Source organism: Thamnophis elegans, chromosome 2, assembly GCF_009769535.1.
Source record: "Thamnophis elegans isolate rThaEle1 chromosome 2, rThaEle1.pri, whole genome shotgun sequence".
NCBI classification, from domain to species: Eukaryota; Metazoa; Chordata; class Lepidosauria; order Squamata; family Colubridae; genus Thamnophis; species Thamnophis elegans.
This window is the reverse complement of record NC_045542.1, coordinates 11,178,669-11,195,092: the sequence shown is the minus strand read 5'-3', so window position 1 is coordinate 11,195,092 and position 16,424 is coordinate 11,178,669. Positions and strand designations below refer to the sequence as shown.

The 16,424-nt window shown below is 44.0% G+C and overlaps 1 protein-coding gene across 1 annotated transcript in view; it reads left to right on the top strand.

The window, feature by feature from the left end:
* Positions 1-2,016: 2,016 nt before the first annotated feature.
* The window catches only part of GRIPAP1 (GRIP1 associated protein 1), an 89,904-nt gene continuing 75,496 nt past the window's right edge, over positions 2,017-16,424 (top strand). Inside the window, exons 1-7 of the mRNA XM_032210288.1 lie at positions 2,017-2,455; positions 5,675-5,741; positions 6,916-6,977; positions 8,152-8,178; positions 8,895-9,002; positions 10,674-10,830; positions 14,190-14,428. Of these exons, the coding sequence (XP_032066179.1) occupies positions 2,414-2,455; positions 5,675-5,741; positions 6,916-6,977; positions 8,152-8,178; positions 8,895-9,002; positions 10,674-10,830; positions 14,190-14,428 (702 nt within the window). The 5' untranslated portion in view covers positions 2,017-2,413. The remainder of the gene's footprint in view (positions 2,456-5,674; positions 5,742-6,915; positions 6,978-8,151; positions 8,179-8,894; positions 9,003-10,673; positions 10,831-14,189; positions 14,429-16,424) is intronic.

Here is a 16,424-nt window from a genome sequence, read left to right as displayed (position 1 = left end):
AAGTTCATGAATACAGTCTGTGCAAGAGAAATTATATAAATTAAGCTTTGTCGCCAGCCATTAAGGATTAAGCATGTTTCATAAACAACATGTTTGTTTGTTTTTATTTACTGAGGGTTAGGGACCTGATTTTTAGACCTTAGCACAGGAGTGTCAAACTGGCAGCCTGTGGGCCATGCCCACACCACCTCCACGAAAGGGAAAAAAATCGTGATATGTCATGTGACAACATGTTGTGAGTCAGCAGGCTTTCAAGGAGTCAAATATTTTATTTACAAAAGAAACCGTTAAGTCGCAGGAAAGGTACATATGGCAAAATGAAACTATCTGTTTACAAGGAATAACTTTGTGTTTAAATGGATTAAATATGCATATTTAATGGATGCATATTTAATGGATGCATGGTTTGCCATATACTCAATGAATGATAAAGCTAATAAAATTAACTTCTAGTAGCAAGTTTTCAAAGGACAGGCAAGTCCTAATTTGGAATAGAGTTACATTGAAACTCTTGTATCACTTGAGAAATTAGGAATCTCTCTGCCTTGAGAGCATAATGTTTATGGCAAGTATGTTTCATGCATTTTGAGAAGCTGCTAATGGCTGGATCAGATAGCTTTCAAGGCTGGTAATCTTATTTGCAGTGGTACCCATTCAAAATTATAACTAGAAGAAGCCATTGCTCAATATTGTATTGACTTCCCAATATTGGCTATTATTTCAGATAGTGGTGGCCCTCCCAGAGGGATTTATTAGACTAAAGTCTAAATAGATGAATTCTTTACAGAAAAAAAATGCAGATTTTGAGTTCACAATGTATTGTTTATAATTTGGAAAGTTAGAAAAGTCCAAACTGATTACATGGATAAAATAGAAGATAATGATGGAAAATTTAGTAGATTAAATTCAAACTCTATAATCATCCACTTAATAGGATTAGTGAGTGGGCCTCAAACGTTCAATCACAAGGCAAAAATGAGGGAGGGAACAGCTGCAGAATGGGACTTGTTACATGGATAAAGCTTCCATTTAATTTGTTCACTGAAAAATAAAATAGTATTTCACCTGCTTTATTTTATATTGTGTGAAACAAGTCTATCTGGTTTAGTATGAGGCATGAATAGCTTTAACAGATGTAATTGTCTTGTATAAATCAAATAAGACCTAGGAATCTTCCGAAGAGACTTTATTTCCCTGTGAACATTTGCACAACATGAAGAATATTTGGTTTGGTATATATATTTAGGATTATCACCCTCGCAGCACATTCGTCTACTCCAGTGTTTCTCAACCTTGGCCACTTGAAGATGTGAAGAAGCGAATGCTGGCTGGGGGATTCTGGGAGTTGAAGTCCGGACATCTTCAAGTGGCCAAGGTTGAGAAACACTGGTCTACTCTACATCATTTGCAATGTTATTGAAGGAAAGAGGCCTCGATCGCAATTTAGTTGGTACAGGATTGCAGCTTTCTTTCCTGCAAGAAGTGCCACTGCGCGGCTTTTTAGCCGTTAGCATTTTCGTTTTGGGGGAGCAGTTCTTGAAACACCCCGTTTTCTAGGCAAAAGATTTCGCCTCCATCCTCCCGATCTCCAGGAAGATCGCGAGGGGCTGCTGAAGGCGATACGATTAGGCGCACCCTGCCAATTAAAGCGCTTCCACGCCAGAAGTTCCTCCTAAAAGGATCCAGACAGAACTCGAGATGTGATCCACCCCCAGTGGAGGCAGAAGAGACTCTTGTCACCCCTCCTGGCGACTTTACATCTAATGCAGGAGAGCATAACTGTGACGTCACACCAGGAAGGAGGAGGCGCGTTTTTCAATTGTTCTCGATCACTTCCGAAGTCGCCTCCTTCGCCCACCTCCTCGGCCATTTCGCTTTCATCTATATGGCACAGCGGGCGGCTGCGCCCCTTATTTCTATGAGCTCAATCACAGCTACTTCCGGCAACTCTATGATCCCGACGGGAAAACATTTGGATCCTTTCTAGGCTTCTGTTTTCTATGGGAGCATCCGAACCGCAGTACTACACTTTCACCTCTTACTCACACCCACCCCCGTCTCTCCCTCCCTCCCTCCTTCCTCGGGCGCCAAAGCTCCGCTTGTGAATCATCCTTCATTAGTGCCCTCTCACATCTCTATGCCTCTTCACTTCCGGTCTCCAAGCTCCAATCCGCCGGCTCCGCTTGTTCCTCTCTCTCTCGCTCGCTCTCCGGTGCAGAAAAAAAAAAGAGAGAGAACGTCTCTCCGAACATCCGTCCTCTCTCCTGTTCCCTCTATGATATCTTCTTAAAGCTATCTCGTCATCCTCCTCCACGAGTGGGCAGGGGCAGGCTGGCGATTCCTTCTTCCTCTCTCTCTTTTGGATCGTACCAAGCTGGAGCCGAGCCGGGGGGGCGGCGGCGGGGGAGGGAAGATGGCGCAGGCCTTGTCCGAAGAGGAGTTCGAGCGCATGCAGGTGCGTCTGGCTGGCTGGGGAGGTAAGGGGGTGGGGTGGGGTGGCGGCAAAACGAGAGATGCCGGCGGGGACCCGTGAAGCATCCTCGGAGCAAAGGGGCGCGAGTGGGGCAAGGGACGCGCCTTGGAAGAGTGGGCTCCGGTCCCGGGAAGCTCTTCCAGCGGAGAGTGGGGCGAAGGGTCGGGGGTGCAAAGGCGAGAGGAGGAGGGGGCGCCATATCCTAAGAGCTCTGCATTGGAGGATACGTCTTCCCCCCCCCCCCCCATACGAACTAGAGCAAAACCGAGTAAGGAGCGGAGAGCCCTCCGCAGCTGCTTCCCCGGGTCCCTTGCGCACATTCCCCGCAGTCGCGCTTGGAACCTTATGGGGACACCTCGAGGCTCGTTTAAAGCGCCCGAAGCCAGCCTTGCCCCCAGCTGGTCTGTCTGGACTACACTTCCCAGGATCCCTCCGCAGGGCAACCTCTGGAAGTTGTAGCAGCTGAGCACATCTGGAGGACAGAGGCGGTGGGAGGCTGCCTTTGGGAATTGCATTCATTCATTAAGAGGTCGGGGTGGCTGGCTTAGTTAAATCAGGTTGGCTTGGAACAGAGCCGCCGCGCCCCTCCTTCACTTGAGACCGGCATTGAGCCCTTGGTTGGTATTGCATTGTTTCATTTTTGCTCTCCACCCCCACAGATGCGGAACTGGCTAGTCATCACTCTACTGGGGTAGGAAACTGAGGCTGGTGTCTCTTTAGGGCAGTGTTTCTCAACCTTGGCAACTTGAAGACGTCTGGACTTCAACTCCCAGAATTCCCCAGCCAGCGAATGCTGGCTGGGGAATTCTGGGAGTTGAAGTCCAGACGTCTTCAAGTTGCCAAGGTTGAGAAACACTGAGCTAGGATAAAAAGATGCTTGGATAGTTTGTGGCTCACAGATTGCGATAGTTTGTGGCTCACAGAGAAGCAAGCAACGTGAAATAGATATGAGATCCAGAGGTGAAACAAAGGAACTCATTGAAACTTGACATTAGAACAGTGTTTCTCAACCTTGGCCACTTGAAGACGTCTGGACTTCAACTCCCAGAATTCCCCAGCCAGCGAATGCTGGCTGGGGAATTCTGGGAGTTGAAGTCCAGACGTCTTCAAGTGGCCAAGGTTGAGAAACACTGCTTTAGGGAGACTGTATAAGAGAAGGAATCTTTCCAGAGACATTTAACCCCACCCCACCCCATCCCCGACATTACAAACTGCTTATTCAGCATCCCTCCTTTTGCAAAAGTGTTAAAGAAGCTCTGCTCTTTCAATTGTATACCAACCTGGTATAATGTCTGGGTGTTTCAGATTACGAATCCCAGTTACAGAACCACAGTGATAGAAGTTGAACATATTGGGTGTGCACTACGTTGTGCGTCTTTGCGTTTACAGAGTTAAGGCTTACAGACACACCCACCCCACTGCCCCAAGTTGCATTACTGTGCATTGCTTGTTTTCAAGGCTGACTGAGAACCCATTTCAGCTCTTTTCTGCAAGGGAAGCAGTGTCCTTTCTTTCTTTTTTCCTCTTGCCTTTGCACCTTTTCCAGTTGTAACATGATAAAAAGTGAAGAGTGTTCCCAGTTCAAGATGTTCTATTGCAGTGTTTCTCAACCTTGGTGATTTTAAGTCCTGTGGACTTCAATTCCCAGAATCCCCCAGCCAGCTGTACTGTGCTGGCTGGGGGATTCTGGGAGTTGAAGTCCACAGGACTTAAAGTCGCCAAGGTTGAGAAACACTGTTCTATTGAATACAGCGAGAGCATATGTTCCATCCCTCCTTTTTATTTCTTGTCTTGCGATCACAGATAAAACTGCAGAGTATAAATGTCTACTGATCCTTATTTAATCTTTTGCGCCTGGTAGAAAATTCTACAAGTGAAAGAGTCGATCAGTTTTGTAACCAGTCTTGGTGAGATAGTCAGCACAGAGGTTTAATAATATATTTTTTTAAAAAATTCAGCATATGTGGACACTACATTTTTTGCAATGCCATGTGGAACTTGGCCAATTATTTGTTTTCTTATTATTGGCTCAAACAAATATTTTACCTTTAGTTTTTGATACCTGCAGAGTTCTTTGCAACTCTCTGCTAATAGGACTTTCTGAAAGTCCAATTACCTCTTGAAAAAGCACCTTTGGGACAACCATGACCTGGATGACTGAGAATCTCCATAGACTTCTCGGTTAATACTTAATTTTTGTTTGGTGCTGAAGTACAAATATCTTCCTAGAGGGGAAAAGCAGGTTAATGTGGATTTTTTCCTCATATGTTCAGCACAACTTGAGAATTTCTGGTGTTCTGAGGAGGGTGCAGAATTAGAGCAGAGATATTAGCTATCTTAGTTATTGCAACAGCTAACCTTTGTGATTGCCAGCCCAGAATTAGAAGTACGACGTATGCTGCGATAGGTTTGATAGAAGACTCACTTGGAGTGTAGTTTTCAAGGCCTTATAAGGGTAGAAGAATAAGTGGGGAAAATACCGCCCCCCTACCAAATTTATAAGACTAAGTTTTATAGATCATAATACAGGGCAATAGAAGCCTTTCCATTTTCTTTGCATCCTCTTTCTCCAACTCTTAAAAGCCAGTCTGATTCACTGGATGAATTTTGGATAACTGGGTTCAAAGCCTCCTCAGTAATGGCACTTCTGGACTAATATTTATCTCGTTTTGTCAGTCAGGAATAATACAGAGTTATTTTAAAAGTAGTTAAGAATTAGTAGCAATGTTGCTCACAATTTGCAAAAGGCTCATATGCACTGCATCTCAAACAATATATGTTCAGAGCCCAAGCTTTGAAATGAATTGTTGGGTTTCCTGATCTCAAGCATAAATCTCCCAATGCATCATGGCTTTAGTTCAATTCCTTGGCTTGACTTGGCAGTGATTCCCAGACTTGGTTCAGACTAGATTAGAATCCTTTTTTGTAATCAGGAGTAAAGCATGCAGAACTGACGTTGCCCCCCGTCACTCTCAGTGGAAAGATGTACGTTTGTACGTACAACATCTGAATTAATGGATATGTGGCACACCCCACAATGGTCATGAAGCTAAGCAGGCATCTCTGTCGAAGAGGCTGCTGGCTCCTGCCTTAATCTTCATTAAAAACCAAGCTGGCCTTAATCCTGCCTAGTCATCTATATGACGTTTCCCGGTAAGGTTGGTTTTTATTAAAATTGTTTCCCCCTCCCCCTCTCGGTAGGCCCAGTTACTAGAACTTCGAACACAGAATTACCAGCTCTCTGATGAACTCCGCAAGAACGCAGTTGGTAAGACTTTCTCCTCAATTCTACTTCCTGAGTGACACTATGATCTGAGCCATTACATTTTGTACCCAGTGTGAAAGCATCAAACTGTCTGCACCTATTCATATATGCTTACATTTGCATATGGTTGTGCTGGTTCAGTCATGCTGGTTTAGCATGATTCTTGCAACATCTGGAATTCAGAGGAAAGGCGTAGTAGAAAGAAAGCAGTGGAACGAATAGCTATGAAAAGTTACAAGAAATAGCTAGAATGCAATACTGGCCATAGAATTCAGTTTCTATTTAAAAGAAATGGCTTTCTCAGCGATTTGATTGTGAAGTTATGTCTGAAGATGCACAGACAATGTATGATGAAATCTTAGGAGCAGACAGATTTCCTATGGTTTGAGAATAAGGCTTCGGTGCCTATTCAGTACCACATCCTTCCATGCAGAATAAAGTTCTCAGGAATTTGGCAAACACATATTTATTCTGTGCTCAGAAAACTACTGTGAGAACATTCACCTCTTTCCCCCTTCCTTGTATCTTCTCTGGTTCTTGGAGAGAAAATAAGATTTCATTTAGTTTTTTGTTTCTTCTTGTTATTCCTTTATTGATTTTCCCATATTTAATATGACTATGGTTCTGTATCATTTTGAAGTGTTTAAAAATCAATTAAAATCAATTTATAATTAAAACGATCCCTTGTGTATCTTGCTGCAATACTTCTCAGGCCTCTTCAGCTGACTGCAGTTCTGCAGTTCGGCTGTTCAAATCTCACCGGCTCAGGGTTGACTCAGCCTTCCATCCTTCCGAGGTGGGTAAAATGAGGAGCCGGATTGTTGGGAGCAATATGCTGACTCTGTAAACTGCTTAGAGAGGGCTGAAAGCCCTATGAAGTGGTATATAAGTCTAACTGCTATTGCTATTGCTCTAAGTCTGATGTGTCTTTTATTTTGGTGCTCACAAGGCCAAGCAAGTATGCATTGCTGCATAAATTCTTTTACATTTGGGAGACTGATAGAACTGAGGGCTAGTAACAGATTTTATAAGTGCTCAGAATGTTTTTTTTTTTTAAATTTAGGGTCAGATACTATATTTTATATCTTATTCTACATGTTCAGGATGGCAAAAGACAGGTGTTCTGTTTCTACAATATTTTCCTAATTGTGATTTGTTTTTATCTTGATTTTTTTAGAAATAAATGGGCTCCGACAACGGGTCTCCTGTTTAGATAAGGACTTTGCTAAGGCTCAGAAGGTAAAGTGAGACTCTTAAATGGAACAATGGGTGTATAAATGCATGTTGGTGTACATTAGTATAAAATGTAATTTTCCTTTGAGGGTAATATCACCAAGGTATCACAGAGCATTAGTGGACATTTCTTGTTTTTTTATACTGTACTCTGGATAAAACTGGCTAAAAAACTCATATAACTTAAAATGAAAAATTGTGATACCAAACTCTTCCTTACTATTCTCTTTTACATTCAAATATTTTGAGTTTTGGTTTCAAATGGCGGCCAGCTGCAGATTTTGCAGATGTGATTATACCAGATCTTGGAAACAGGAAATTTCTAGCAAACAACACACCGATCCAGATGTTTCTGCAAATGGAAAGCAGGAGGTCATTCTATATGTGGAATGGTTGAAGGGGGGGAGAGAGAACAGAGAGGAAGATGATCTGCACTTTGCCTCCTGAAATGGCCTGGCCTGTTGATTCCTTCTTTTCCTAACATGCCTTCTCCAAATGTCTTGAGAGACTGAGGATCTCATAACGGAAGGTGTAAGTGAAATGTTACACAGTTGCTGGCAGGCTTAATGTGAGCCAGGCTCTTCTGGAGTGTATGCAGTTGAGCCTACTAGGATCCTTGAAAGGTTGTTGACCGGACCAAAATGCCTGTCCACATTTTAACAAGAGCATCGAGGAAGCCTACGTGGAGGAACTTCTTCCCCCAAGAAGATATGCAACTCATAAATTTTCCTGGATCCAGTGTTTGGGATAGGAGGAATTTGGCATTGTTTATGCATTATGTCCCTTATTCTGTTTTTCATGCAGAAGTGAGAGGCTTACTTATCAGATCCCGATTAGAAAGCAGTGGGAAGTTTATTTACTTTACTCTCTTGCACAATAAATATTTCATTAATTGGTGAAAAAAAACCCCAAATATTTTGAGTTTTAAAATGTTGTACAATAATACTTGTGGACAATCTTCTCTCATATTGCATTCCCATTCCTAAACGGTGAAAGGACACAACTGGGATTTTAAAAGAGTTAACCAAATTCAAAATCTATAATTACAGGAGTTTGTATTCATTCTTCATAGGATTTGGGAGTGTAAACAATAAACAGGATTAAAAATCAGAATGTTGTACAATTGACGCTGTGCCTGAATCTTATTGGTGCTTTATTAACAACTTTCTCTCTTTCACAGGCTCTGAATAAGAGTAAAAAAGCTCAGGTAAGGTGTCAGTATATAGTATCAATTGCCATGTTAAGCTCGGTCCTCCCTGGACCGAGACTATCTGCCATCACTTGTTTCTAATATTTTTGTTTTGCCTCTCACTTCTCTGCAAGTCTTCCTTTCCTTCTCCCAGATGAATTTAACTTTCTGACGAAACAGAATTTAAGCAATCTAAACCAAACAGGGCAATCTTAGTTCTCAGGTTTTGTTAAGCTATGATTTAGAGTTATTGGATACAAGATGGGTGACAGATGAATTTCCTAAATAAACAAATAAATTTTAATGCAGATATTCAGAAGCCCCCAAATTAAAAAAAAAAGACTTTTCATATGCACATGCCTCTTAGTTGGTCTGGGAAATGCAAGAGAGAAACAGTTGACAGTGATCTAGAAGCAATAGAAAATATGATTTCCACTTCTTTTTTACCCGTTCTTCCTCTTGGGTACATTTTGCAACCAATTTCTCTGTTAACCACTGCATAACTGCTGGCATTCCATCAGGAACTAAGGGCCATGGCATAATATGGACCATCTAGAATTTGAATAGCAAAAATGGCAGGAAGGTAGTAGGTGAGAACATTTCCTAATATTGTTAGGAGATGGGCAAAGGAGGCCCAATCTGCTTGAAGATTTGGGCCTGCCATCTAGTGGAAGGAAGTGAACCTTGCAGTGATTATGTGTGTGGGATCTCATGCAATTTTGTTGACTTTGTAGGAGGTGGATGCACTGCTTAGTGAAAATGAAATGCTTCAGGGAAAACTGCATAGCCAAGAGGATGACTTCAGGCTGCAAAATAGCACTCTCATGCAGGAGCTCTCCAAGGTACTGGATTCATGTTCTCCATGCAATGCCACCTGGGTCATGCCAGGGGGTGCTGTGTGACACGAAATAGCACTGCTGATTAACCACGCAGAATTCTTAAAGAGTTCCAAAGAACCATAGAGTTGGAAGGAATCATTTTGGCAGATACATTCAACCATCTGGCTAGTGAAGAAATCCAGAGCCTAATACCTTAACAAATGGCTATCTAGCCTCAGTTTGAAAACAAATCTTCATGGTTATGAAAGTGCAGGATCTACATTCAAAATCAAAGCAGATTAAATTAGGATTGTGCAGTGCTTCAGATTCAGTCTCCAAACAGTTTATGGGAGGGCACAGGTGTGCAAATGTAGCCCATCCTGAGACCCTTAAAGCAGCTACTTGCTTCCCCAGGATTGGTTCTGAGAAAACACCTTGTAAAGGTGCTAAGTTCACTCTCCTACGTCCTTCAAAACACATTTTGCACATTGACCCTAAAATGTTGAACAAGATATTTAACTACATATATAATTTAATATTTTTAATCTGGCATCTTCAGCTCACGTCTCAGAGGTTCTTTGCCTCCATGGTTAATCTTATCTTTTCTAATCTTTGCTTTTGTTTCTTACCACAGCTGGCCCAAAGCAGATACTAAATATAAAGTCTGGGTGGGAGGAATACACCCTTCAGCTCCCCAACAAACTTCTTCATGCATGTGAAGAATTATTTTTCCTTATCTTTCATCGTAGTTTGCCTATCAGGTTGACAAGTCTAGTTGCTGCAAATGTTTTTTCCCCCCCCCCTTTCTTTCTTTTTCCTTCCACTCTCACGATGTGGTATTTGAGTCATTTGTGTGGTATTAAAAAAGACATTCTGAGTGGGAAGCTTTTCTTAGCAACCGCTGTTTGCATGCTTATTGAATTTGGAAAAGTGCAGGCTAATCAGCAGGGGGGGGGGTGGAATCTTCCCATGCATTTCTTGTCATTATTAGATTACTTCTAGTCCATTAAATCAAAGCCATTGAAAAAGGAAAAGATTACTACATCCTTTAGAGTCAACTCTAAAGAGAATTGGTCCCCAAACTTCCCACTTTGGTCTCCCAGCCCAAAGTGTGTGTGTGTTTGTGTGTGTGGCAGGTGCATGCGTGTGCGCACAGCTCCACCATTCATACTAATGGAGCTTCACATATGAGTGGGGAGCACTTGCATGCAAAACTCCACTCACACGAGCGATGAGCACTTGTGCTTCCATGCGAAGCTCCACTTTCACGAATGGAGGGCGTTGGTGCTTGCGTGCAAAGTTCCACTCGCGCGAATGGAGAGTGTTTGTGCTCAAAGCTCCATTTGTATGAATGGAGCTTCATGTACAAGCACCCTCCATTTGCACAAGTGGAGCTTCACGTGCAAGCACAAGCACCCTCCACTCAAGTGCCTATCGCTCAGGTGACCCAGTTTCAAACAGGCCGCATCCCAGTAATGGGCCGCATCCTGGTGGTTGCCCCCCCTCCCCCACTTTAGAGCACAGTCTTGGGACTTATTATGGGGAGCTGGCATAACAAAGGCTTTTTCTTGCCATGAAGATCAGGGATCAGCTGCAGACCAATTTTCCTCAGGTGGATCATCTGTGCTTTTTGTTCAGTGCGCTGGGAAATGTATCCACTCTCTGACATGCAGTCCTTTGGTTTTTCAAATGCAGCTGTGCTCGCAGATTGAGCAGTTGGAGAAGGATAATCAGATTCTTCGGGAAGGGAAGACAGCAGTAGCCAGCGAAGAAACGTTCCCAGCCAGCTCCGTGGATGGCGAGCTGTTAAGGCTACAGGCAGAGAATTCTGCCCTGCAGAAGAACATGGCAGGTAGCATTCTTACTGACATACAAGTGTATGGGCTCAAATTGAAGTTTGGAGAGTCCAAGGAGTTGGACAGGGCGAAGGTTGGCAAGGTGGAGCACTCTAGGGCAACCTTCCCCAAAGGTTCTGCTGACCTCTGCTGAGACCTCTCGGCATCCAAGTCCACACAGCACAGTGGGGAAGATTGCCGGGGAGCTGATCTGATCCTTCAGCCTGGCAATTGTTCTGAAGGGGTGCCTGCTTTATGGCCCCACCTCTGCATGCCATGAATAGGCCAGAATGTGCAAATGTTGGAACTGAGTAGGGGACAAAGCTTAGATCTACAGCCAAGTCATGGAAGGAGGCAGTGGAGGCGTAAGTTCAAGAAAGGTAATTGCTGAAAAAGCAAGAAAGAGCAGGAAATCCAAGAGGCTGGAGTCTTTGCCTTTGTTCTTGTAAGAGTCTTAATTAGGGCTGATTGCCAATTTGCTAACAATTGGCAATCAGCCAATTGTTTATTTTTTAATTGAGAAGAGCTGGAATCTGGGAAGCATCTTCTAACAAATACTTTCTGATCAGTGGTGGGTTTCAAAAATTGTTCGAACCTACTCTGTGGGTGCGGCCTCCTTTGTGGGAGTGGCTTGCCACCCATGTGACCGGATAGGCTTGCTGCCCATGTGACCGGATATGAAGATGGCGGCGACACTTAAATTACCTCTCACACAGCACTGGCATGCATAAGAATATGATGTAAACTTGTTTTTTAAAAGGCATCTTTGGTTTGCGTTAAAACAACTTCAACACACGCAATGTTCTGATTGCACCACAAACGCAGTAGTCATCCTTACCTTTCACAGAGGCACTGAGTTTTATAAATATGAGCATGATAGTGTAGAATAATCATATCCAAGGACCAGAGGTGGGTTTCAAAAAGTTTTGGAACCTCTTCTGTAGGTGTGGCCTGCTTTCCGGGTCCACTGGTGGAACCTCTTCTAACCGGTTCGTTAGATTTGACGAACTGGTTCTACCGAATAGGTGCGAACTGGTAGGAACCCACCTCTGTTTCTGATACAACATAAAAAGGAAATAACATAAAACAATGAAGACTGCAGTGAATTTCCCCAATAATCACTCACCGATGATGTGGAGGATTCAATGAGCCTTCATCAGTCATGTGAGGACTGGGAAAATATTTTTTTTGCAGAATAAAGTATGACTTATAACCAGAGTAGATAATGTTTTTGTGACTGTGGCCCATACTTTTGTTTCCCTTTTTTCCTCAAGGGCTCATAGTAAAATGAAAGGTTGCAGTATTATAGGAGAGAAAATTATATCTCTTCTAAATTTAAAAACAACAAAAATGGCTGCAATAAGTATATTGGAAACTCCGCTATTATGCCATTTTATTTCTAATTTTGATGAAAGCTACTGAATATCATATGACTATCACTGGGTGCTTTATCGCAGGATTTCATCAGCAGATTTGAAAAAAAGGAGGGCTGTTCTGGGCTGGGAAAAAGAGTTTGGGAGGCAAAGTTGATCTATTCGCCTTAAAGTGCCTGCCCTTGATTTAAAATCAGTATTTTTCAAACTTGGCAACTTTGAGTGGACTTCACTCCTTGAATTTTCCAGCCCTCAAGAATTGTGGGTCCATACATTTTAAAACAATGGCTGATGACTTCTTTCCATCGGTCCACGATAGAAAGTGATCTCGCATACTGTATAACAGAATGACACACTGGTTTAACAGCTGCGGACCGGAAGGCACTACAGAGAGTGATCGATTCGGCACAGGAAACCATTGGTTGCCTTCTAACACCACTGAATGACATCGCCTGGTCTCGCTGTTTCAGCAGAGTAAGGAAGATATTTAGGGATGATTCACACCCTGGCCAGTGTCTCTTTTCACTTTTACCATCGGGCAGAAGACACTGAAGTATAGCCAGCCGAACAAACAGGTTTAAAAACAGCTTCTACCCATGGGCTGTCAGATTCCTAAACACAATCGCAATCACTCCACGTACATATGGAAATGTATGACTTGTTTCTTTTTCTTTCCCCAATTACTTGTATAAACTGGGAATTGTATTGTCTTGTATTTTCTGCTATGGATTGCACCAGTAGAGGCTAAAACAGTGATGGCGAACCTTTTAGGCACTGGGTGCCCAAAGTGCATGTGCGCACCCAAAGGGCAAAGGATGGGCACATGTGCGTGTGCACCCTGCACAAGTCTGCACATCCTACCCAATATGCAAGGTGTGGGCACATGCACCCCACAAATGCGCCCCATGCCCTTTTGCATGTGCCCATGCCCTCGTGCCCCCACACATGTGCCCCCGTATGCACTTGTGTGCCCCCACGCACTCTGCGCATGCACAGCAGAAAGCTGAAACAGAGCTGGGGCAACGGCGCACATGCCCACAGAGAGGGTTCTGCGTATAGGTTCGCCACCGCTGGGCTAAACCAATTTCATTGTATACATGATGTACAATGACAATAAAGACTATTATTATTATTATTATTATTATTATTATTATTATTATTATACAATTGTATCACAGCGGCCAGTTGTTTCACCGGATTTGGCATTGGTTACTAGTCGGGCCCCACCCAGGGGCCTAGGACGTCGTAACGTATTTTCGTAATATGCGTGCAGATCCAAGCAGTGCGGCTTTTTGCATTTGACTGATGGTGATTTTGTCAATTTTTAACTGTTTTAAATGTAATTCCAGTGCTTTTGGAATAGTACCCAGTGTGCCAATTACCACTGGAATTACCACTGCTGGTTTGTGCCATAGTCGTTGAATTTCAATTTTTAAGTCCTGGTATTTTGCAATTTTTTCATGTTCCTTCTCAGCGACCCTGCTATCACCTGGTATTGCGATGTCTATGATTGTGACCTTATTTTTCTCAAACAGTGTGATGTCTGGTGTATTATGCGCCAGTATTTTGTCTGTTTGTATGCGAAAATCCCACAAGATCTTGACCATCTGATTTTCGGTGACTTTTTCAGGCTGATGTTCCCATCAGTTTGTTGCTGTTTTAATATTATAATTTTTGCACAAATTCCAATGGATCATTTGTGCTACTGAATTGTGCCGCAATTTATAATCAGTCTGCACAATTTTTTTACAGCAGCTGAGTATGTGATCAACAGTTTCATCAGCTTCTTTGCAAAGTCTGCATTTGGCATCATCAGAGGATTTTTCGATTTTGGCCTTAATGGCATCTGTTGTTGTTGTTGTTGTTGTTGTTGTTGTTGTTGTTGTTATTATTATTATTATCATCTTAAAAGTTGCCAAGTTTGAAAAAAAAAAACAGATTTGAAAGGGATTCAGAAGAAGGAATCTGTGGTCTGCTCAGAATGGGTGACCCTTGTTCTGCAGCTTTACAGGAGCGCTACGAGAAGGAAGTGGCCCGGCAAGCAGAAAACCGAGGTGGCGGGAAAGGTGATGGTTCTCCGGAGCCTTGCCCCTCCGTGCCAGAGACGACTTCAGAACGGCCGGCCGTTGACAGTGGCGGTAGCAGTGCCATTTCACAGCAGCTTCTCTCGGAGGTGGAATTGAAACTGCAGACCGAGAGGGAGGAGAAAATACTGCTGAAGGAGCAGCTGCAGAGCCTCGAGGTAAGGAGGACTCCTTGATACTTGCTCTCCTTTTGCTAATGTTGATCTCTGCCTCAGCTGGAGGCTGCGGCTATTGGGAAGTAGTTCGTAGGGAACGGGGAGCCATTCCTCACCGCGCATAAAATGCAGCTATTTCAAAGGAAGCGCTCAAGGAAGGGGAAGAAAGGCAGAGTGTTCTGACCTTAGTATTGGCCTTCAGGATATGAGAAGAAATCCCTTGCACAGATTGAGGAGGCTGTGGTCCATGGGATGTGGTCAAACATTGTCTACCCTCTGCACTTCTCACCACAGGCTAGGCTGGTTGGGGTTCCCGTGACTGGCAATTCAATGGCATCTTAGTGGATCATAGGATCCTTCCTCCAGATTGAATTTCTCCATCTCCATATACCTGCCCTATCTTCCAAGTATCTGTTCTGACCTAGCTACCCAACACGACAAGGACACTGTTTTTAACTAAACGTTCCCTTTATAGGAAGCACCAGCAACACCATCAAACAGTCTCTCTCTCTCACACACACAGCAGGCTAACAAAATATCTAAGTGCCTGTGGAAAGTGAAGCTCGCTCCTTTCCCCCCTGAAATGGCTCCAACCAAGAGCCAGGAGTCTCTTTCTCTCTCACCACATTCATGACAGAAGTCCTGGAAGGTGCATTCACTCTTTTCTCAGCAGCGGAGACATACACACACACACACACACACACACACACAAACACAAACACACACACACACACGTGACAGGAGATGGAATAGTTGTCTGCCATTCCTATTTGTCTCCACCCCCTGCCTTTTATCTCCAGAGCTAGGGTAGGACTTAGCTAGAAACAATGGCTTTTCCATCCTGAGGACCGGCCCATAGAGTCCCGCTGCTCTCCTCTCCTCTGCCTTCTGCGCATCCGGGTGTCAGGCATGGGATACCGCTGTTCCTTCTCTTCCTCATCAGCCACCTCTGGACCTGTGGGCTGTTGACTCTCCATCTGGAGACTAATGGATAGCCTAGGCTCCACCTCCCTCTCTATCTCGGACAGCACTATTCCCTCTTCCCCCTCGGAGCTCTCAGATTGCCTTGAAGCTGGCCCCCAACTCCGCCTCCTCATCTGAATTGGCTGTTGGAGGGGCGAATGGGGCTGACAGACCACAACAGTACCAGAGAAGTGCTTGTCACCCAGTTGCCATGGCTCATACTAACTGGATATCCATATCATGTTTGGATGTTAGTCACGTCTCAGTTGGATTTCTATAATGTGCTACCTTGGGGCTGCCCTTGAAGATCATCCAGAAGTTGTACCTGGTTCAGCATGCAGCAGTGCACAGTTCTGAAGAGCTTGCAATTCACCTATATTAACACTGCTGCTATATGAGCTTCATTGGCTTCCAGATGCAGTTCAGGGTGCTGGTTATCATGTTTAAAGATGGCCCTGATGGCACAGGGCCAGGTTATCTGTAGGACAAATAGGTTGACCGACAAATGCGTGCTCGACAAAAGCGTGCCGCCGAAACTGCGGCAAGAAAACCGCAAGTTCTAAATCGCGCCGACGAATGAGCACAAAAGCGCGCCGACAAAAGCGCACCTTCAATGAACAAGTAATAACCGCAAGTTCTAAACCTAACCCTAACCTTAAACCTAAACCTAAACCTAACCCTGAATCTAACCCTTACCTTAACTGAAATTGCTGTTTTGTCGGCACGTTGTTGTGGGCGCGTTTCTGACATCACGGTTTCGTCGGCGCACTTTTGTCGTGCGCGCATTTGTCAGGTCACGGGACAAATAAGGTGGCCATTTCCAGATCCCTTCCTTTAAATGGAGGGATCTTGGAGGCACTTCTCTTTTGTGGCTGGCATGGCCCTTTGGAACAGCCTCTTCCAGGGGTGGGCTTCAAAAATTTCAGCAACGGGTTCTCTGCCCGATTGCTGGGTGGGCGCGACCATAGTTGGCATGGCCTAATTGGCCTCCTGCACCACGGCAGGGACGGGGGGTGTTTTCACCTTCCCCAGGTTG